This window comes from Equus asinus, chromosome 10, assembly GCF_041296235.1.
Source record: "Equus asinus isolate D_3611 breed Donkey chromosome 10, EquAss-T2T_v2, whole genome shotgun sequence".
NCBI lineage: Eukaryota > Metazoa > Chordata > Mammalia > Perissodactyla > Equidae > Equus > Equus asinus.
This window is the reverse complement of record NC_091799.1, coordinates 37,646,565-37,661,067: the sequence shown is the minus strand read 5'-3', so window position 1 is coordinate 37,661,067 and position 14,503 is coordinate 37,646,565. Positions and strand designations below refer to the sequence as shown.

At 46.7% G+C, this 14,503-nt stretch overlaps 1 protein-coding gene across 3 annotated transcripts; it reads left to right on the top strand.

Moving 5' to 3' along the window:
• The first annotated feature begins 402 nt into the window (after positions 1–402).
• TAL2 (TAL bHLH transcription factor 2) lies at positions 403–10,752 on the top strand. Of its 3 annotated transcripts, none has more exons than XM_070519926.1 (2): positions 403–536; positions 7,126–10,752. In XM_070519926.1, the coding sequence occupies exon 2, from the start codon at positions 7,694–7,696 to the stop codon at positions 8,009–8,011; it is 318 nt and encodes a 105-aa protein (XP_070376027.1). In that variant the 5' UTR covers positions 403–536; positions 7,126–7,693; the 3' UTR covers positions 8,012–10,752. The 3 variants fall into 3 exon arrangements, with proteins under 3 accessions (XP_070376027.1, XP_070376029.1, XP_070376028.1); XM_070519928.1 differs by having other exon boundaries at positions 447–528; XM_070519927.1 differs by having other exon boundaries at positions 519–636.
• The last annotated feature ends 3,751 nt before the right edge of the window (positions 10,753–14,503 follow it).

The window sequence follows — 14,503 nt, the reverse complement described above, 5'->3', positions numbered from 1 at the left end:
GGGCAGTGGCTGTTAAACTTGGTTGTGCATCTTAGTCTCTTGGGGTGAAAAACGCAGATTTGGGATCCCACTGCCAGAAAACCTGATCTGTTGGGTCCGGGTTGTGGGTGTGGAGATGTGTCTCCCCTCACCCGTGATCCTGAAGCCCGTGCGTCTTGGATTACATTGGCTTAAATAATTGACATCTGATGAATGAACGAGGCCCGGACTTTGCGCGGTTCGTCGACGCTGGAGAAGAGGGTCGGTGAGCCCCGAGCCGGCCTCTGGCCGCAGGCCGATGGGGGGCAGGACCCCTCGGCCCCGCACCTGACACACAGCGCGGTTCTCCTTCCTCCCGGCCCCTTTCCAGGGCTCAGGGAGGCGGGGCGCGGGGAGTGGGCAGGGCCGGGCGGGGGTCCAGGGCGGGAAGAGGCCCCCTGGGCCCAGCTAACAAAGGGCGGGGTCCTATAAAGGCGGCGGCGGCGGCGTCCAGGGGAGGGCGCACACGGCCGGCGACGGCGACCACGACGGCGCGGGCTCCGGCTCTGGGTGAGGAGGTGCGTCGCCTCGGGGGGACGTGGGCGCCCCGGGGCCGGGCTCGGGCTCAAGGGCCAGGGTCTCCGCGCGGCCCCCTGAATCCAAGCCGCACCCGCCCTGGTGAGCAGGGGTGTGGCGGGGACTTGGTAGCAGCCACCAAGGCGACTCGGTGAGAAGCCCCGGGGGCTTTCCGCGGGGCAGGGGCGGGGGCCGGTCCCCTAGCGCGTGATGGCGGGGCCGCTGCGCCTTGATCCGCGGTGCCGGGGACTCTCCGGAGCATCTCCGAGGGCCCTTTAGGTGGCTCCTGCGTCGCAGTGAGCGACTCCCGGACATCTGGCAGGTGCGACACTTTAGCAAGTGATGCTTTCCTGAACTACTTAGTCAATAAGGCAGGGCACTGCAGGCCGGGGAGCAAAGGATATCGAGGGCAACAGGGACAAGCCGGGAGGTGAGGCGGGCAGGGCAACGGGGTGTGCGGGCTGTGCAGGAGGCGCGCGTGTTGAGCGCATCCTGGAACAGGCGGCTCTCCCGGCGGGCGCGCGGGGTGCCACCTGAAGACTGGCATTCAAGTAAATGTCCTTATTTAGAACATCATCATCAAGCACAGTTGTCTAATGAGAAAAGTAACTAGCGTAATAGTATGTATTCTGATTTTTAAAGGATATAAGATACGAAGGATATATAAATATTATACATATTCACACCAAATTGGCTACTGCTGGGGAATAAGATTGACTAGGTAGACAGATAGCCTTTTAGTTTTTACTTTATGCACTTGTGTACTGCTTAATTTTTTCCCCTTAAATGAGCATGTGTTACTTGTATAATAATTTCAAAAGGCAAAGCTGTGCCCTGTGTTTGAGGTCAGGTGCCTTTCCCTAACCCAGCTGTAGGAAGCACCTCCCTTTTTCTGGAGAGTGTTTTCACTCACTTTCAAGAGAAAGATGAAAGAAAAGACCATACACGGGACCGAATGCCAGGAAGAGAAACGTAAGTCTTAGGAAAAAAGAGTCTATGAGTCTGAATGCCTGGGCCAGGCCCCGGGGGGGAATGTTAGCCCTGAACCTGTGGGCATCCTTGCTGGTTGACCTTGGCTCTGTGTCCTGGAACCACCCCCACGAAAAAGCAGCAGCTCCTACTGGGGGCATTGGTCACCTTCTCTAGGGGCTTAATTGTCATTCTTTCCTCTGCTAACCTATTACCTTCAGTGGTAACGATATAAATAGAAGTTTGTGCACACCTATATTCCTGTTCTGTTTACCGTGACATTCCTCCTGCACAGGCATTCTTAACCTGGGGTCCCTGACATAGCCATCCAGGGGTGTGTAGATAGAATTCAGGGGTTCTATATATTTGGACTGGAAAAAAATTACATCTTTATCTCCACCAACCTTTAATCTAAATTTAGCATTTCCTTTATTTGTGAATGTGGGTAATAAACTACAGTGGTCTTAGCAGTACTGGTGACTTTGTGATCAATAGAAATCGTAGGTACCTTCATCTCATGTTACAGATCTTGCAGATCTTTTGAAAAAACAATTTACATATCACTACTTAGAAATTATGGTAATAAATTTAATTGTTTAATATGTTAAAAATGAAGCACGTATTACTGTTTTGTATTTTTAAATTATTTTAATAACTCAAGTAGAATTGGTTATTTCATGTGTCTATGTATTTTAATTCATGCATTTAAAATCACTATTCTGAGAAGGGAACTAAAGCTTTTTACTTCATGTATTTGAAATCATCGTTCTGAGATGGAATCCGTCGCTAGGCTTCCCCAGATTGCCAGAAGGGTCCATGGCACAGACAAGGGCATGAACCCTGACCCAGCAGGAGTCAGTGGTGACATAGATGCATAAACACCCAAGCTGGGGGGGTGACCTGGGCAAAGCGCTTCACCCGTTTCGACATCTGTCAGGTGTTCTCTGATTCTGTGGCATCTGGCGTATTTTTTAAGCTCTTGAGTTACTCTGAAATCAAGATTAGCAGCAATCAGTCCTCGAAACCGGAAGAACATAAATGCAGTCTTCCTTTGATTTAATAAGCACCTTAGTAATTTTCCAGTGACCTCTCCTTTGAGTTTTTCCAGCTTGTTAATCCCTGATTTCTGTTCCCCCTGTGGAGAAGAGAGAAACACACTTGAGATAAATCAACAAGGAATTATAAAGCACCTCCCAGGACAGCAGGGCACCTTCAGAAGCCCATCTTCTATTCTCTCATTTCCTCTGTCTGCTCCTAGCACAATAGGCTCGAGCCCTCTTAGAAGAGCACACCAGTTAGTTTATCCTGCCTAATCTTTTTCTTCCCAGCTTGAAAAAGACCCCCCATGGGACTGGAGTTGACTTAGTGAGTGAGCTAAACCCTCTTGTGACAAGAGAAGCTTAAATGTAACTTTGCTTCCACAGTCCTGGCTGCCAAGCAGCCAGCCCCAGTATCAGCAAAACTGGATAGTTTTCTATCTTAAAATTCCCTTGATTTAGGTTCAAACTTTCATATTTTAGGTATAGTCGGGCACAGTCCTGACAACACTCATAGATTCATGGTACATCTGAAGGCCAGGTTGTTTAGAAATGACTTAAGTTCCATACAAGGCCATAGGCAGGGCACCATGGCATTTCAGAGCAGAGAGGCCTTGGCGCACCCCCTCGGTTTGGAGGGATCCACGTTCTGTCTGGAAGCCCTCTAGACTGCTGGGTTAGGTGCTATTTCTCTGCTCCTACAGCCCCTGTTCTTCCCTCTCCATGTCACAAGGCAGCGGGCTCCTCAGTATCTGGAAGCCAGCAGAGTATCTGGCACATAGCATCAGGAAGTGTTGGTACCAAAGCTTGGAGAGCATATGATTGTAACTGGATCATGGGTCCCACTAGGAGTGTCTCCACACAGAGAGGAGGTGGAGCTCCGTGACCGCTGGAGGAAGGCTGAAGCCCGACAGTGAACTTGGGCTGCACTTACCGCAGCTCTGGCCTCTCCAGCTCAGACAGAAGCAGGAAAGGCAATGAGAACTGGGACGGAGAAATGTCCTGGGAGCATACAGACGACTGAAAAATGCTATTCTTGGGATAATAATACTTCTCGTCTGTATGGGCAAGAGGACCCTTGTATTTATTAAGCACCCATGTGCTGGTGACATAGTGTCTCATTTATATGTTAAAATACTTTATATAGTGTTTCATTTAATCCTCACAAGAAGCATGGAGATGGCTTTATATCCATTTTTCAGAGAAGAAAACTGAGGCTTAAAGAAGTTCATGGATTTTCCCAGAATCATATAACTAGGAAATTGGGAGCTGAGATTCAAAGCCAGGTCTTTCTACACTAAACCCGTAAACTTTCTTAATTTCTATTATGAAGCAAATAATATATGAATACTTTGTTATAAAAATGTAAAACAATACCAAAGTATATTGAATAAAACACATACATCTCCTTTTTCTCTCTTCCCCAACCCACTGCCTCCCTCAAGGAACCACTGTCCGCAGCTTGGCCTGAATGCTTCCAGATGTTTCTTCTGTCTGTACACACGTATCTGTCCACAGCCCCCTAGAGGGTGAAACAGACTCACACATGAATAAAGCTTGGACCTTTCTACGGCACTGTAGCTTCTTCATCAGAAAAAAAATTATAAATGACAGTGAACATTTACTTTCCTCTATTTTATTTGTGGAGATAATAATTGTAATCATTTGACATTTATTGAGCATGTAGTGTGCACCAGACGCTGTGCTGAGGTGCTTTATGTGTATCGTTTTATGTGTCCTCGCAGGTAGTAGCCTGAGTCACCCTTTACTTATGAGGCTTTTGATGCACAGAGAGGTTACGTAGATTGCTCAAAGTCACACAGCTAGGAGGAATAGAGCCAAAAGCCAAGCCAGGGTTCTGGCTCTGGAGGCTGTGCTCTTAACCACCACACAGATGCCTCCACTTTTGGCGAACTTCCATACAGTCAGTGGTGGTAAGAGGGGCTGTTCCAGTTAACTGGGATCATCGTTTGATTCCCACAGAATCGCAGAGATACCAATACACTGTAGAGGGAAATGACTCCTGGAGCATGTTGGCGTCCCGAGGCGGATCCCAGCAATATCTACAATATTGTCACTGCAACCAGCACCACTTACAGACACATCTAGGCGGAGTTAATTCACGAAAACAGTGCCTGGCACAAAGTGCTGTTTGCTCCCATCTTCCTGACTTTCTAGTTCACAGAATGCTTTCCCATGCAGCACTTCATTTACTCTGGACAACCACCCTGTGAGGCGGGAACGGTATCATCACACCTGAGTACAGCTGAGAACTGAGGCTCGGGTGGGTGAGGCGACTTATGCAGCAGCTCCTGGCTGGTTCGTGTTTGGTGCTGTGAAGAGAACACACACCACCCGAGGGCAAGGGTGGCCCCTCCCCTATTCTGTGTACTCCTGCCCCTTCCTCCAGGACGGCAGGGTCCCGCCTCCTTCTTAAACACGGTTTTGCTGAGGGTGGAGCCTTCCCGTTTGGAGAGTAGCGCGCTGGTGCTCCTCGCGACCGCCCTCTGAGGTCACAGGGAGGCGCGCCGGGAGGTCCCTGCAAGAGGGAGCTTGCGGCTCGGCGGCAGGAGCTCAGCGCCCCCAGCCCTCAGGGCCGCGCCTTCCTCGCCCCCGGTCTTCCCGGGCGCCCAGGCGACGAGTGAGAAAGGCAGGGCACTGGATCTGGCTGTTTCTGCCCAAAGGAATCTTCGGGGCGGTCCTGCTTCCTTCCTGCCTTCCTTTCCCAGGTGCCAGCTGTGCGTTGCCCTCTGCAGGTGTTCTTCGTCCCGTTCGTTCTTCCCTTTTTATCTGTCATAGGCATTAACCCCCAACTCCAGCTCAGCGTCTGCTTCCTGGAGGATCCAGCCGATCTGCCTGAGGAATCTAAAAATACCGATGCCCTCAGAGATTTTCATTTAATTGGCCTGGGGTGCAGCCCGGGTGATTCCAATGAGCAGCTCAAGTTGAGAGCCACCGGAAGAGAAGAAAAGTTGAGCAGCAGAAGTTCCACGTGTTTTAAATTAGCAAAGGACCGCTTTTTCACAGTTACCCCCCAGAGCCTCAACGAATCACTTCTTTAGATTAATTTCAAATAAAATGGGCCCACTCTTTCCTACCATACATGCCAATGCTTAACCCCCCAGCTCATCCTGCAGTGTGGGCTGTTCACATAAACGACAGGCGTGGAAGGAAGCTGGCATTTTGAGGGGTCCCTAAAGAGTTCCTGGCAACCCGCATGATGGTTTATATAACTTATTCCAGATATGTGGGGTGTTTACCCACAAGTTCACATCCTTATAGAAACCCAAGTAAAAATAAAAGGGAGGTAGAATTTAGGGAAAAGTTCAATGTTATTGACCTAGTCATTTTGGTCTTGGCATAATTCTTTTACACCTTTCTCTAGTCATCAGTTGTTGATCTGGATTTGGCCCTCAGCATGTGGGACTTTGTGCTGTGATTTTACTTATTTATTTATTTTTCGTGAGGAGGATTGGTCCTGAGCTAACGTCTGTTGCCCATCTTCCTCTGTCTTGTATGTGGGATGCTGCCACAGCATGGCTTGATGAGCAGTGTGTAGGTTCATGCCTGGGATCCGAACCCATGAATCCCAGGCCACTGAAGCACAGCTTGCAAAGTTAACCACTATGCCACCCTGCCGGACCCTGTGCTGTGATTTTTTAAGTACTTATGTATGTGCTGCCTCCTCCACCAGACCATCCAACAAGGTTCTCACCCAACCATGTCCACAATCCCAGCTCATAGCACAGGGCCTGGCGCAGAGTAGGTCTACATTACGGGTTAAAATAAAAGAACAGAGGCACCAAGAACCAAGAGATTGTAGCAGGCTCGGTTATAGAAAAACAAGATATCACCCCCGAGGGATAGTCAACACCCCACACGTTTTTATTTATAAATATATTTATTATTTTGTTATATTTATTAACACTATTATAGCAATTACTAAGTGTCAGGCACTGTTATAACTTATTTACAAACATGAACTTATTTAATCCTCCCAACAGCCTTTGTCTCCCACCAAGGGCTGCAGGGGTTCACTGAGGGGAGGGCAGGGGGGGCACTGGAATGGCTGGAAGGTTTCATAGAAAAGGAGGCTTTGAGCTGCCTTTCAAAGAATGTGTAGAAATAGGCAAGTCTCGAGAGAGTGAGGAGGGAATTCAAGGAACAGAGAATGGCATGTGCAAACGGATGCCGTCAGGAATATTTACTACTCTTTGACTCTTTTGGGGGAACAGGATGGGGCCCACTGTGCGGGGGAGCTGAGGCTAGAGCAGGCGGGGGTGAGCCAAGAGCCCCAAACTGTCGGGCACTGGGCTTTGGCTTCTCTGCTGATGCATCGTGAACTGTTCCAGTAATGTGTGTTAATCCAAGCCGCCTGACAAAGGGACCCACGCCTCCAAGAGTTACAAATGGTGCGATGAGACTTGGCAATAGATGATGATGATCACCTCTCAGGGTTGGCAAGGTCACCCAGTCAGGGACGCCTGAAAACCTCCAGCACCCCTGCCAGATCATCACCCCCCCTGCCCCTTGTCTTTTCTTCTTTTGTCACACTAAACACTCACTTCTGTTCTTCATACAACAGGGTTTCAAGACTCTGCGTCACTCTGTCCTCCTGTAAATGTGGTCCGGTCTGGATGTTTCAGCTCGTGCACGGGGGGCCAGCCCTCCAGGTGAGGTCTGACAGTGCAGAGGAGGGCTGCGCTCTCTCTTCTTCAGTCCAAGTGTTATCTTCCTAACGAGACCTAGGACCACAGCTTTTTTTCCTTTGAGAATCCATATTCAACTCCCTCCTGCTAAATACATGTTTTGTTCACACATGTACTCAATCGTCTGAACAATTAGGAAGAATTGGTTATAAAAGAATGGGGGTGCTGGGATAAACAGCCTTGCAACTGGAGGCTTCAATCAAAACTGGGAGAAAAACAGCTGAAAGGTGGTGTTCCTGCCCAGCCCTTTCTTCTGCCACATTTTCTTCCCTTACCAAAAGGAAGATGCAAAAAAACCCGAAAATGAGGAAATGAATTTTCTAACATCTGGGTGGAGAAGATCTGACATCTCAAGTTCTTGGCAGGACCTGTGGTATCCACCAGGCCTCTTACAAGGTCTTGGCCCTCAGGGCCCTTTCTCTTTCCCATCCCAGGAACTCAGACATGACCAGGAAGATCTTCACAAACACCAGGGAGCGGTGCAGACAGCAGAATGTCAACAGTGCCTTTGCCAAGTTGAGGAAGCTCATCCCCACTCACCCTCCAGACAAAAAGCTGAGCAAAAATGAAACACTTCGCCTGGCGATGAGGTATATCAACTTCTTGGTCAAGGTCTTGCGAGAGCAAAGCCTGCAGCCAACGGCCGTGGCCGCTCAGGGAAACATTCTGGGACTCTTCCACCAAGGACCCCACCTGCCAGACAGGACGCTTCTCAGTGACTACCAGGTTCCTTTACCTGGCCCAAGCCACCACATTCCGTAGTGTGGCTCTGGCTGTCACCGCCCTGGGCAGCACTTGTTCAGAAGTCACTGGCTGTCGACAGCCCTTTGCATGTTCCAGAGTCAGCTTGGTGAATAATTTGTGAGGGATGAATTTAAGCTTCCCAGGAGGTGGCTCATGGTCAGCAGCAGAGAGCCGAAAGGAGGCCGTGAAGAATGTGACTTGGGAGTCTGCCACCCCTGGGGCTTTGGGCAGAGCAGCCTGTCTGTCTGTTTTATTTATCCGGGATCTGCTTAAGATGTTTGAAAAAAAAATCATAGGTTAAAAATAGGTTTTTAAACCACTGTTGTGTTCAGTATGTTTTCAGTTATAAGAAAGTTTTCTCATAATGAACCTCAGATGGATGAGTCAAAGATGCTTCCCTCAGAAGGAGGCACATTTGATCAAGGATGAACAAAATAAATCTTAAGCTTGATGAATGGAAAGAGGCAGAAAACAGCCTGGAGACTTGTGGGAAAATCTGTGGGAAAGAACCCCTCTTGACGCGAGGATTACAGGAACACAGGAGATACAATGTGGAAGAGCTCTGCATCCCCATCTCTGTGGAAATCTGAGGTGTTACTTGCACTGAGCCACTTATATGTATATATGTTATCTCTAAAGCCAACAGGTGGGTTATATCTGTGAGAGGAAAGGACTTTATAATTTATCAATTAGAGTTTATAGTTTTCTTATGAAAAACAGCTAAAATAGCTTATCTGACCCCTTAATTTCACGTGACGTATTAAAACTTTTAATTCAGTCTGAGTTTCTGCTGATTTAAGATGTATAAAATTCAAACATAATTATGAAAATCCAAACATTACTATTTAATGATTCATTTAACAGAGACCTTAGTTTAAGCAAGATTTAGAGTAGACAATAGGAATGTAATACCAGACTCGAATGAATTAATGAATTTGTGATTTGTCTTCCCTGCTATGGAGCATTAGCTCCATCTTTTGCTAGGGGGGTGGTCCCCACAAGTTAATGAAAGAGCGTGGATCTGGCAGAACTCACGGCCATGTGCCAGTCTGATGATACGTGGATTCAAAGATGCATCCCATAGTTGAGCCTAGAATACAAATAATGCCATTTGATTGTCCCTGGGACATTTTATTTCCCCAAAGTTCTTGACGGTACCTTGGTTTTAAAACCTTCTGAACCACAGGTAGGAAATTGGTGGATTTGAGAGTATGGATTTCCACTGCATACAAGATAGAGGAATTTACATTTCCTGCCACTCTAGAAAAGATATTTGACCTATGAAAAGTTGAAATGAGCCTCTTTGCTTTGGGGATCAGAAGAAAGCTGGATGAGGCTCCCTCAACACCTCAAAATCTCATTCCCCCAAAATGGCAAGGTCATAATGTCGTTCAATTCTATACAGCATTCATGCCTGTAACACAACGTGTTTATCGAGAGCAATATATTTTCCTTCTAGGTCTTTCTTTAAATTGCATTCAGTAAACTTCCCTACAGACCCAGAATAGTCCAGGGAAACACATAAGCTCAGAGACCAGGGAATCCCCCCAGTGTACATCTCTTCTTCATGAGCTTTTGTGCACTTAAGTTTGTTCCCAAACTACCAGGTGATAATACATCTCAAAGCTTTGATGATAGTTCTCAGTTGAGCAACCCTACTTACTCTCTCATCTGGCATTAGATCAAAATAACACTTTGATGGTATTTTTATATTCGCTTCATTTTGATGTGTTGCCAAGGAAGGCACAGAGGACCTCTCTGCCTGAATGCAGGATTTCGTTGCTCTTCTCAGAATGAGTACACTTTTCTGCTGTTGGGGCCGTGTGTGTGTGCAGAGGGCCTTTCCACTGAAATGTAAGGGAGGGATCCTGAAAGGTCAGGAGGAGATTGAGTTATCATTGCACTATACGAGAGGGATAATTATTTAAAGAAGCCCTGCAGGAAATTCCTCTGATAAATGACTAGACATTTAAAATATTACTTTATGTAATTCACCTCTTAAATTATTTCTTTTGCAAGCTTGGATTGTGGTATACCAAGTTGTGTTAGGTTAAAGTGACGGTTGAAAGGAATTATAGGTACATGTCGACCAAAACCTTGGTGAGGTATCCATGAGACTGGAGGCCAGTTCAAAAATCACTCTACTCTCCTCCTTGGTGTCTATCGTGAGGGCTTGGGGGTTGCAGCAGGAAGAATTTATGGCTCAGACACATTGTAGTTCCCTGATGTTATGTCTCTTTATGGATCACTTGAACCCAACAGAAAAGTTTACAGAGATTATATATCTATGCTACTCTGTTACTTGAAAAAAAGGGTTTGGTCTGCTGTGGACACCACTGGAAACCTCTGGAAACCAGATATAAACAAGTCCATTGATTTATACAGATCATTAGAGTGGCTAATTCTACTCCTCATTTTACAGAGGAGAAAACAGTTCCAGAGGGTTTTGGAGCGACTTTCCAGAGGTCACATGGAAATTAGTGGAAACCCAGGACACAGTGCCTGACCTCCTGACTCTGTCTCCAGCCTTTCTACAGCCCTGTTCAGTCACTAAGTGTTTTAGGATTGAAAATGGACAAGCACCTTATTATTATGCTGATTTCTTTTCGATAGCGTTCAGTAATCTTCTTCATATGCATTTTATGGAAATTGAATTATTTTGCCTTGTAGAATGTGATTAGATGTATCAACCAAAGAGTTTATTTGTTGATGTGTTTTTAACCATTGATTATGATTTGCTATTTAACTATTAATTTATTGAAAATAAATTATTTAAGAAAAGAAATTGTTCTTTTTTTTCTTTTTAGAAAGAATTTCCTAAGTCTACTAAGCACATCTACCCATTCTTTCCATCCTCACCAGCCACTGTCCTGGCTAAGACAAACCCCCCACAACCTCTGCCACCATTGTCTTTAGTCTCGAGCAAATCTAGCATCACCTGGTTAGTCTCTCCCTCCCCCCTCCCTCCCCCCTCCCTCCCCCCTCCCCCCTCCCCCCCTCTAGATCTCCCTTCACCTCACCTTTCACACAGCTCCCTAATTGTCCTTTTCAAATCACAGCTGTGGTCAATCACCCCCCCTGCTATCGATCCTTAAGTGTCTTGTCCACCAGACCGAGACAAACGCCATACCCCAGCAAGCCAGGCCCTCTGCATCCTGGCCCCCGTGCACCCTTCCCTTCACCTTCCACAGTCCCCTCGTATGTTGTACATGCTAATGAAACTGCCTCATTCGATGGTCCCCAAACATGCCCCACTCCTTAATACCTCTGACTTTACTCTGGTGACTCCGTTTCTACACATGAATGTTTCCATTCTCGCTGGTTCTACTCACCCCTCCATCTGCCACAAATTCCACTTGCTAAAATCCTCATGACTCTTCTTTTTTTTTTTTTTAAAGATTTTTTTAATTTTATTTTTTCCTTTTTCTCCCCAAAGCCCCCTGGTACATAGTTGTATATTCTTCATTGTGAGTCCTTCTAGTTGTGGTCTAGTTGTGGCATGTGGGACGCTGCCTCAGCGTGGCTCGATGAGCAGGGCCGTGTCCACGCCCAGGATTCGAACCGACGAAACACTGGGCCGCCTGCAGCGGAGCGCGTGAACTTAACCACTCGGCCACGGGGCCAGAGCCCCTCATGACTCTTCTTAAACACCATCTCTTACATGAAATCCTCCTAGGTTTTTACCATTCAACCTCATCTCTCCTTTCTTAGAATCCCATGTGCTTCATGACCCTGACGTCCTCTACCCTGGGTTACAGACATCTGTGTATATTCTGTCCCACCTCTCTCCACCCCGCCCCCGAAAGCTAAGATCTCCTTGAGGACAGGACATTTTCTAACATTTAATTCTCACAACAGCCTTGCAAGTGACCTCACTTTCAAAATGAGGAAACTATATCAAGACTGGCTCCGTTAGGAATACTCCTCTAGTCTCCCCTAAAAGATGGCGTTGAAGTGAGACTTGAACAGGCTGAATTTTCCTGAGGAGCCCAAAGGCTAAAGCTCTTCTTAAAAGTTCATTTCTCATAATATCCATTCAACGCAGTCCTGGCTGCACCTGCCTTCTGAGGTTTCATCACCTAAGAAAGGGTTGAGACGACCAACACATGTATAAGTTATGCACAGCAGGCTTTGTCCTTAAAAAGGCAAAAGATGAAAGGGGTCTGGGAGAATGGACAGCTTAACTGCTGACTCCAGGCCAGAGGTTAGTTAAAAGTCACATCCTTAAAAAGGTCAGAGCTAAGGAGGGAGACTAAAAGCTCAATGGCAATGCAAAGTGAGGGACTTAATTAAAGTGGCAGGTGTTAGGAAGGAATGCAGAGAATGGGTGCCGCTCAAGGATTACAGAAAGCCGGGCCCAGGACTCCAAACCTTTCCCTTCTGTGGCTGCTGGAGCTTTTTAGAACAGGGAACTTGCCCTTTTATTTTCTCTCTATTGCTAATGACCTATCACAAAGAGATTTTAAAGAGCACTAGATTTTTACATAAACCTTAGTTCTGTTTGTAATCTACTAAATAATGCTAAAAATTTAATTCCCAGAGCTCAAGAATTTCCTGGTAGTAGAATGAAGCAAGCTGTTGACATGCCTTTTCTGGATCACTTTAAAAAACAGGATTATTCAACATGTTCCTACACTTGAACCTAAATAATATTCCTTCTAGGAACCCATCATAAAGAAATAATCAGAATTATGGTCAAAGAATTATGTACATGGATATCTATTTCAGAATTATTTACAATGCAAATAAAATAAAATTATAATAATAAGAGTAAAGCTAAAATTCTCTGAGTGCTTGCTATATGCCAGGGACTGTGCCAAGAGTTACCCATGTTCAGCGCACCTAATCTCCACAACAATGCTATTGTTAATATTATGTTAATTATATGTATTGTTCTCGCTTCACAGATAAGGAAACTGCAGCGTAGGAGATTAACTTGCCCAAGTTTCCTTCTGAGAGTCAGAATTGAACCCTCAGTCATTTTTACTCAAAATCACTGCTTTTCACAGGCAGGTTTTTTTGCATCAGAGCTCTTAATTCTTTTTTTGTTTTAAATTTTTTTTCAAAGATTTGATTTTTCCTTTTTCTCCCCAAAGCCCCCTGGTACATAGTTGTGTATTTTTAGTTGTGGGCCCTTCTAGTTGTGGCATGTGGGATGCCGCCTCAGCCTGTCCTGATGAGCGGTGCCATGTCTGCGCCCAGGATCCAAACAGGTGAAACCCTGGGCCGCCGAATCAGAGCGGGCGAACTTAACCACTCAGCCACAGGGCCGGCCCCAACCCTCTTAATTCTTTTTGATCCTAACCACCTTGGAACCTCATGGACCACGCATGTTAGCCCATAACTCTATTGGGTGAACAAACACTGCCCCCTGCCCTTAAAAAGCCTCCTGTTTAGAAGCACCGAGCTGGGGCTGCTACCACGTGAGACACGGTGAGTAGACTGTCCCTCAGGGGCCCGTGTGAATGTGAGCCTGAGGATGCGACTGGTTTGTTCCACTGTCTGGGCTTGGGGGAGGTGCCAACATGAGATACATTTAATTTTTTCCAGTTACTGCCTTCACCCGTGCTCTGCCTAATCTCCCTTTCCCATGCTATAAATGATGTCAGGTGATGAGGATCAAGGCTGCCCCAGGGAGAAGCCCAAGGTGTCCTGCCCTACCTACTGATCTGTATCATCCTCTGGGAAGCATAGGACATCCTGACTTAATCTGATCCAATTCTCGTCTAAAGTTATAGGACTACCCAATAACCAGACCCCACCTGCACTGACACCACTTTAACGATTTTTTTCATGATCTTCCCTTTGTCTGGTAAAGAAATAACTCACATACCTATGCCTTATAAATTTAGCTTTAACCCTCAACACATTGCAGTTCTTACTGCCCATGGGTCCTGTCCCCATACTACTCCATGCTATTCTCTGAATAAAAGAGCACTATTGCCAGACCTTGAGAGTCCAACAAATCTTTCTTTTGACTCCTTGACTCACCGAGCCCACATCATCAGGTAGAGCCCATGCTTCTCCAGTCTTTCAGGAATAAAAAGACCAGTTCAGGCCAATTCGAAAGCCCATCTCATTTCCTTCCCACCTCCACCCCCACCCTGGCTCAAGCAGGACGTGTGGCTCAGGGTGTTGGCACTTGTGTGTCTGTGTGTTTTGTCCTCATGAGGGTGGGATCTCTGCTCCTCCACACCCCCTACCTGTCCTCTTTCTGGGTTTAGCTCCTCTGGAGTTGAGGAGGAGGGATGGTCTGAGGAAATGGACACAGTGCTTTCTTCCCCGTGATCCCCTCCCACTGTGTGAGGAGTGGAGTACTGTGCTGTGTATTTTGTATCTGCTCCAGTAGCCAGATCACTTCAGTTGTTGTTGATATTGTGGGGGACTGGTCTTGGCCACGCCAAGATATGTCTCTTTGGCATGAGGATTATGGGGCTGGTTGCTTTTGATAAACTGGGACAGCAAAGGAGGCTCTGAGGAGTGGAACTTGCTTGCCTTTTGTTAAGAGAC

Coding starts and splice junctions, on each gene's coding strand:
- TAL2 (XM_070519926.1), top strand. CDS start 7,694: ATGACCAGGAAGATCTTCACAAACACCAGGGAGCGGTGCAGACAGCAG.